The 8,403-nt window shown below is 39.2% G+C and overlaps 1 protein-coding gene across 1 annotated transcript in view; it reads right to left on the bottom strand.

Moving 5' to 3' along the window:
* Nucleotides 1–8,360, bottom strand: part of TBC1D1 (TBC1 domain family member 1) — a 94,261-nt gene extending 85,901 nt beyond the window's left edge. The window contains exons 1-2 of the mRNA XM_031064443.1: nt 8,225–8,360; nt 891–1,413 (exon numbers count right to left, since the gene is read on the bottom strand). Coding sequence (XP_030920303.1) covers nt 891–1,307 — 417 coding nt within the window. The 5' untranslated portion in view covers nt 1,308–1,413; nt 8,225–8,360. The remainder of the gene's footprint in view (nt 1–890; nt 1,414–8,224) is intronic.
* Nucleotides 8,361–8,403: the final 43 nt, after the last annotated feature.

The following is an 8,403-nucleotide window of genomic DNA, read 5'->3' as shown; positions in this document are numbered from 1 at the left end:
AGTCAAGTGAGCATGCTGTTTTCCAACATTATGGAGACCACAGCTGACATTCAAGAGGTGAAGGATACGTCACCATTTTGTCCTCAGTAGTTCACAGTAACTTTGTTTTAAATCTTACTCATTTTACTCATTCATGAGAGTCATTGTCTTGCATTACTCTCAAGCAGAAGAGATCAATAATTTTAAAGGTTCCACTTTTTCAGCAAAGACGTGAGTGGTTAGGAACTGGTTAGGAAATGCAGACTAAGCCAAATCTCACCCACTGCCAGACATGCATACCCAATTCCTGTCTCACACCATGCAGCAGCAAGCCTGCATGTCACAGAGGTGCAAAGACTGTGCCTTTCTCCCACTCTTTAAACTGCCTGCCAGGCTTTGAGAATTAAAGAGCTAGGAAAAGGTTTCCATAGGGTCCTGTTGTTAGAGATATGATACATATGGAGGCTCCACGCTACCCTCTCCTCTTTCTGAGAAAGGAGCTATCTCTGTTTCCCAGTCACATCAGGAAAACAGAAATTTGAGAGGTCTGAGTGCAGGATTAGATAAAGTTCACAGCGACTCGAGGGTGAAATACTAGCCCTAGTGACATCAACAGAAAAGCTCTCACTGACTTGAGGGTCAAGATTTCAGCCCATATCCCAAACTAAAATGTTTTTTAAGCTGATGAAATTCAGGCCCTGATCCTCTAGAAGATGTACACACCTTTCATTTCACATATTGAGCAGCTCGCTCAAATTTCCCTGAGCAATTAACTTCAAATAAAGTAAGTTTTAATGAGATCTCATCTCTAATTGTAAGTACAGCCTTAAGGTTTTACAGTGTAGTGAAAGGATTCAAACAGTACAAAAGCAACTCCAGGGATGCTTGCTAGTTCTTTTCTTTTTACTTACTTTTGTCTGATCATCAGCCTTAAATACATAGCAGATACTTTGCTGATTTGCTGCTTCATCCTTTATCAGACAAGCAAAGTAGCTTGGATCGTGGCTGTTGTGAATCAGTTTGTGGACCTGCTGTGGCTTGTATTCAAATAAACTTGAACAAATTAAAGGATCCCACTGCTGAGTTTCCCCTGTGTCTGGCTCACACCGCAAATTGGCTGGTGAAACACAAAGTCGAATTTGGCTGGCGCTGGGTTCTTCTTTGGAAGACTTTGCACTGAGCAATTGGATCTCAGCCACAATCCAAGGCAGCATTGACATAGTGGTTAGGGAGTGCACTGGGAGAGAACCCACGAGCTGGAGACTGAAACTTGCTGAGAAGTCACTAGGTGTTTGACACTTTTTAACTTTGAAAGTTATTGGCTCCATTTTACAGTCCTTTAGGGAAGCTGGACTAATTCACGGATATTTCAGTTCCATGGAATGACATTATCTGGATGCTGGATGGCTCCTTTGATTAAGGAACAGAAGAGTTCTGAAAGGAAAAAAAAGAGTTATGTAGGTGCTGGAACTCTATGAAAAACCAACTCTCAATAACACAAATAATTAATAGCTCAGAAGAGAGCCACCATGGCCCATCTAGCAAGTTCCCCCTCCTTACACTGGGCCTTACTATTTCAGATCCAATAAACATAATTGTAATAAATACATTGCTTGGAAAAGAGACAGTGCTGATTTAAAATTTGCTTTATAATCTTAGCTCTACTATCCAATGAGTAACTGAATTACAATGAACATTCCTTCTAGCCTGTGTCTGTTTCATGGGCAGGCACATGTAGATCACATGGGCCTATTTCAATCCTGTTATCACAGGAAGAACTCAGCTGAGCTATTCTGACCTTCCTGACAGCTGAAGTCACTGCCTGCTAAGACACCTTTACATCTGGGGAAAAAAAAAAAGTCAGCTTGACAACTTTCTAGTTCATAGGTGGATGACTTTGAATTTGGCTACTAACATGGAGCTGTTTCTTTAGGTATAGTTTGCCCAGTGATAATTGGTTCTAACCAAACAGATTTTTTCAGTAAATAACACCCTAGAAATCACTATCATGTAAAATGCTAGGAGCAGTCAACAGAGTGATCACTAAAAAACCTGTCAGACAGCAGTCACAAGCAACAATCCTTACAGCCTTCTGGAACCAGATGACAATCACAATTCATGGTTGGATTTTAACGCTGGTCAGCCAGACAGGAATACTTAAATGTTAGCCAGACTGATGTATCATTTTCATTTCTTAAAATATCAAATGGAATATACCAAGTTACACAAAACCCTGCTGTAACCCTGTTATACCCAGCATCTACGACCAATACTGTTATTATGTATTAGTACTTTTATTAATGAAATCCAATAATTGCATTTCTTTATAAATTCCATTTCACTAAATGCAGTCCATGAAAACAGAAAGATTGGCATTTGTTATATACCCTGTTTTAATTCCTCTTTAATTGCCCCTAGCTTCAGCTGTTACATTATATTGTGTGAGACTGATGCAAGGCTGACAGGCCTGTAATTGCCTGTGTTTAAATACCAGGACACTAGTTTACCATCAGTACTATGAGAGTTTCCCATGATAAGACCTATTAAAAACAACATAAATAGTACCAAGACAGTCTTAAATAATATTTTAATTACATTTGAACAAGTTTTGAGTAAATACCATCTGTTCACTGTGGTAACAGTATTTCTTGTCTTTGTTCATCTACAAATATGATCAAAATCAGCAATATTTTTCTCATGAGTTTCCATTGAACTTTGTCCTTCTTTTCTCTTGTAATAACATTTTCAGACTAAGTTTCTAACAGTCTTTCATCTTGTTGAAAATGAAAGAAAATTTCAGGATTAAAAAAGCTCCAAAAATTTCAAGATTGAAATTAATTTTGAGCTGTTTAAAATGCAACCAATCTGTAAATGTCCCACTGGGGAAAAATGTTTCTGCAGTAACTGGCAAACTGTAAAAACAAGAGAGCTGCAGAAATAATCTTTAGATACATTTACTTTTTTGTAACGTTTTCATCTTTTGACAAATGAACACTGTGCCAGCATTACCAGCTCCAACAATAGCAAATTTAGCAAGAGTGCAAGTTTTCAAGATACTATTCAATGAATAGCATTGAATAAGAAATAGCATTCTAGATGCATAGATCAAATTTTTTAAAGTCTTTTCATAAACCTCTGTGTGTGTATCTGGGCATGGGAGGTGTGGGAAAAAGGGCCATGAAAACCAAGAATTTGTACGCCTCGTTTTAAGTATACTACTTAAAGTTGGGACGGGTTTTTGTTTATTTCCCAAATGAGCAAGAAAATAAGCATCTTTTAGATTAATATAAATGCATTACATCCTAAATGAAATGGTATTAACAGATGTGGTGGAGTCACTGTTCCTGGAAGTGTTCAAGAAACAACTGGATGTGGTACTTGGTGCTATGATCTAATCCACCTGGCGGTGTTCAGTCAAATGCTGGACGTGATGATCTTGGAGATCTTTTCCAACATCAATGATTCTGTGGTTCTAAATGGGATAGCAGCTGCTGGAAGCATTTTTATATCCTATCAACACAGACTGCTAAACACAGTTACTTATAGTTTTTCTTCAGCCAAGAATCAGAATGGTCTCTTCTTTCACAAACTATTACAAACTTTTTCTCCTTAACTGCAACAATGAAAAATAGTTCAACAACTGCAGGGAAGATTGGATTCATTCATAACTACATGTTGTATAGTCTAAACTACATAAAAATCGAGGTTTTAGCTTCTACTGCTCTTGTCACTTAGCGGTATAGATAATAATCTCCAGATAAGAAAGCCTTAGGAAACTTCATTCTTAGTTGAAAACAAGAGAACTGAGCTACCATACAGACAATGATGTATTAGCCACGTACTTTTTGTAGCCAATTTCTTATTTGTGTTTTCTGAGAACCCTTCTTAAAAAATGTAATTAAAGGCACGTAGAAATACATCAAAGTCACCCTTGTTTCTAGCAACTTTTCCAGTTTCTTTTTGCTCTTTTACCCTAGATCTATGAGGCAATGCAGCCTCAAAGAGAAATGGATATCACAATATATTACATTATTTTGCATGCTAACTCTGAGGACTGAACAGTATATAAAAAACCCAAGGCTGATACTATGTCATACTTAAACAAACATTGTACTGCTGGAATATATTTAATATAAATGTGAAGCTTCTTGGCATTCATCTCTTTTTAACAAAAATAAACATCTTGCAAAGTCAACAGCATAAATACTCCAATTTGTTATTTCCAAAGAAAAACACTTACTATTAAATCAAACCAGTTAAGTAGAAGTCAAAATGCTAGATTTTTTTCCTAATGTTTAGGAGAGGCTGAAAGTGCAAGTTTCTCAGAGCACAAATTTAGCAGCATAAGAAAGTCTCCTTATCTAACCCTATCATTCTGTATATTACTGTTCTGCTTGTTCCATTTCCCTTTCCCAGCCATTCTTTCTTTGTTTTCCCCTCCTGTCACTTATTGTAAACAAATCCCACCAGAAATTATGCCAATTTCAAACTGCTTGTGTTAATGTCCTTCAAGTTTCCAACGAGGACTAGGTTTTACTTCAAGACCATGAAGTATTTATGTATATGCTTAATTCAGACGTAAAATAGTTTTGTTCTTCTCAACAGGCTTATTCCCAGCCATAAAATTAAGCACACATTACCGCCAAAGAGTAGCCATGCTCTCAGCCCATCCATGTCTGCCCTGACTCCACTGCTTGGAATTTTAGCACCTTTACCCATCTCTGGTTGCCTCCTTACAGTTCATCCCCTCTGAAATTTGGCTCTGCAGGTGCCATGGGATTTTACCATACACATTAGTACAGTAGGCTCGAACAAGTTTCCTCTTCCTCCCAAGTGTCTGATTAACTCATGCTTATTAAATGTTTATTTCACCTCTAATCCAAAAAGGGAATAGAAAAGATATAAAAATACAGCTGTCCACTAGTTTCCTTCTACCTCAATTTTGATGTTCCTTTGGCAGCTCTAAGCATCATTCAGCTTCATTACTCTGGGCTGTAGCTAGCACACTGGATGTCTCCAGTTGTTCTCCCAGTGCTCACAGACATAACTGGGACAGTTCCTCTTTCTCCTCTCCACCAGCATCTTTTGAAGGGTGTTGGTTGCCCGTGCACTCAAAACTGAGAACAGCTTGAGTGGCACTCCTCAGCTGACAGCTCTGCTGCTAAGACACAGTTTATAGAGATATAGAGAACATGAACCTTATTGTTCCTAGTGTTTAGGCTGCTTTGATTCAGCTGTATTTGCTCCATCAGCACAAAAACAGCCAATCGAACTGTAACACATAAGATATTTACACAAACCACATCTATCCATCTATCCATCCATCTATCCATCCATCTATCTATCTATCTATCTATCCCTGCCTTCCATACTAGGGAACACCAGGCTGACTCATTAATGTGGAAGATACACATGGGAATATATGTGTGCCCTTTGTCCTCAGCTTCTCTTTTGCTCCGATGAACCCAGCCACTTCTCACAAGTCGCGGGGCTTAAAAAGCATGCAACAGTACACTGATGGTCCTGTTCTAGCAAAATCTCATAGTGTTTTTTAAAACCCTAACCTAATTAAAAAAAAAATATTAGTCTCTTGCTCTCCAAAATCAAGTTACATTCTCACCATGTTATGCCACCAAGTTAAAAGGGACCCCTTCAGATAGAAGTGAGGGGGATGGCAAGAGAGCATGAAAGGGAGAGCTACACAAATTATTATTTCTGCTATTCTGGATCCCATGTGAAGATACATGTCTAAGCAGCATTGTATCATGCAGGACAGCATTCCTCAAAACTCACCCTCTCTCAAGAGAGCAGAGACTACATCACAAGGGCAAGGTATTGGCTCCAGGTGCCAGTTGGTTAGATGGGGTCAGGTAAGCTTTCAGGTTAGGAAGGAAAATCTTGTGAGGTTATTGTGTTAGTAACCTGGGAAAGTGAGGTACTGAAAATCAGGTTTGTGTACCTGGGGGAACACCAGGCAGATCTGGGATAGACTCAAACTAATACAGAAAAAAGACAGAGAGGAGAGAGAATGTTCTAAACCAAAAGAACACCCCCCACCCCGCCACCAATAAAAAAAAAGCAGAAACTTTGACAGTGGTCAAGTGTTATCCTTTTGTCCTTTCTTCTCAACTGGACTAAAATCAATACACACACGCAGCCAAAAGTTTTAAACTATTGTTCAGAATACTGGTAACTGCAGACTTAAGCAACCCTTCACCTTCCTCCAGTTCCTTTCCTGCTTTGGTAGCAGTTGGAGTGCTGGGACTCACAGCAGAACTCACGAGCTTGGAAGATGTGTCATGCAAGGAAGCAGTCAGGGCTTTCACACAGCTATGAATAAATGAGGGGTTTGACCTGGGACCTGAACAGAAAGACGCCATCATCCTCGACCTTTGTAGTTCTTCTGAGACACAACTGCGCAGTTACTCCACATCAGGCTCAGGACATGACAGCAGCTTTAGTTTATGTAAGTTTCTGTAAGTCAGTTTTCCTCCCCTTCAAGAAGCTAAGCAAAAATGCAAGCATACAGCAAGCTCTTATGAAAAGCAGCTGGTCTTAAATAGCACAAATTTGTTCAGCTCTTCTCTGCATGGCATTAGCACTGAACCCTGTTGACAAATGGAACCAGAGGCACTGGTACTGACTGCACTTCACCACTGATTATTTGAGCAGAAATATCATACTACTTAAGGATTATGAGGAGCCCTGGCCCGCAGCCAAAACTCTGGAACATTAGCCAGAACTAAATACCACTTGTCTCCCTGTTTTTCTGATCCCTAACTGAAATTTACTTTGTCTTTGCTCAAGCTGACATTTCTCTATCCACGTGGCAGGATATATAGAAAAACATAAATGAAAAAATCTATTAAGTGTGTCATGACATGGTCACTGCTGAGAACAGCGTTCAAAAAGTTTTTTTATTTAATTCAAATGGGCACTTGGAAGCATGACACATCCCTCTCGTTGCAAGGATATTCTTTTTATCTCATAGCTACTTATTATCGGCTGTTTCCCTCTGAAGCTATGGTTTGCTGTGGCCAAAAGCATGCAAAAGTCCAGAAACCAATTTGCCTCAGAAATTAGTTTTAATTTCCATTATTTTTTCATTAAATGCTGACTTTTAAAAGACTTAATGCTTAAATGCTGTTAGCAACTCCAGACTGGGTGCTGAATAACATTACCATATACTCTGGTACTAGTTCCAGTAATAAACACACCTAAAATATTTACCAGTACAGCCAGCATTTATATAATTCCTCAAGTAAGTTTTATAAATAGGGTATTAATAAAAAAATTGCAACAAAGTGGTAGTATGTTCTTGATTACAAGTATACACATTTAAAATCAACTATCAAATGAAGAAAGTAGCTGACTGTTCCTGCCCTTAACACCTGTTGCTATTTCCTTAATCAAGTCCATGGAAATTAATACGTTGATGATTGAAGTCTTCTGACTCAGCCTCATATAAACCTGAAAAAAATACTGACCTATTCTATGAATGTAATGCATTAAAAAAATCTTTGTAAAAGAAAGCTTGCTAGGTAAATTACATTATGAATAGCATTCATTTTTATTCAATTGCATATCCACAGCCAAAATGCCTGCATTCGACTTTGCAGTTAACCAAATTAAAGTGAAAAAGTGTCAAGTCATCCATATATCACTGAATGTGTTTCACTTTCCTTCCATCCTGTCATTTTTCTCACCTGCAAACATTGCTACTTTTGTGTATTACCTATGATTTATAGCATTCCTATATAACAACCCGTGACAAATTTCTATTTCAGCACTTACAAGTGTTAAAAGTATAGTCATATGCATCAGCTCAGAGGTATTCGCTATTCAGAAAATATATAATTTTTTTAAATTTGACCCACGATGTTCCATTCAATCTCTGGGCTTAACGCAGACACAAATCCCACCATCTGCACTACTAAAGGTTCCAACAGCAGATCTGCCATGTTAGCCTCTCTCCCAAATAAAACACAGCACACAAAGGCCTCAATCTTTTCAAAGTGCGCTATAAATAACCACATTCGTTTCATACCTCTAGCGAACGCAGTTTCAAGAGATCATTCCCTTGTTGGCTTAGTTCGCGAATTTAAAGGGCCATAAGGACACTGCGCCGCCGTGGGCAGACTGAAAGTTACATTGGGCCGTGCCGCGGTGCCAAAGGTCCGCTCTCCCCGGGGAAAGCCGCTTGGTGCCCTGAGACCGAGCGGGCTCTGGGAGGAGTTATACTCACCTGTTTTGCATAGATGGGCGAGGAAACGGCGGACAAGAGAGAAAAAGAACTAAAGGCACCTCGGGTCACTGACAGATTAAATTCAAGCCGGTCTTTTGGTTATTCTGATGAGGAGCCAACTATCCCAGAACAGCGGCACCGGCACCCCCGTCCCCACTGCGCTCCCGCCCGGCCGCCCC

This window comes from Geospiza fortis, unplaced genomic scaffold (genome assembly GCF_000277835.1).
Source record: "Geospiza fortis unplaced genomic scaffold, GeoFor_1.0 scaffold40, whole genome shotgun sequence".
In the NCBI taxonomy this organism is placed as follows: domain Eukaryota; kingdom Metazoa; phylum Chordata; class Aves; order Passeriformes; family Thraupidae; genus Geospiza; species Geospiza fortis.
Note: the sequence above shows the minus strand (reverse complement) of the source record. Positions and strands in the feature narration are given on the sequence as shown.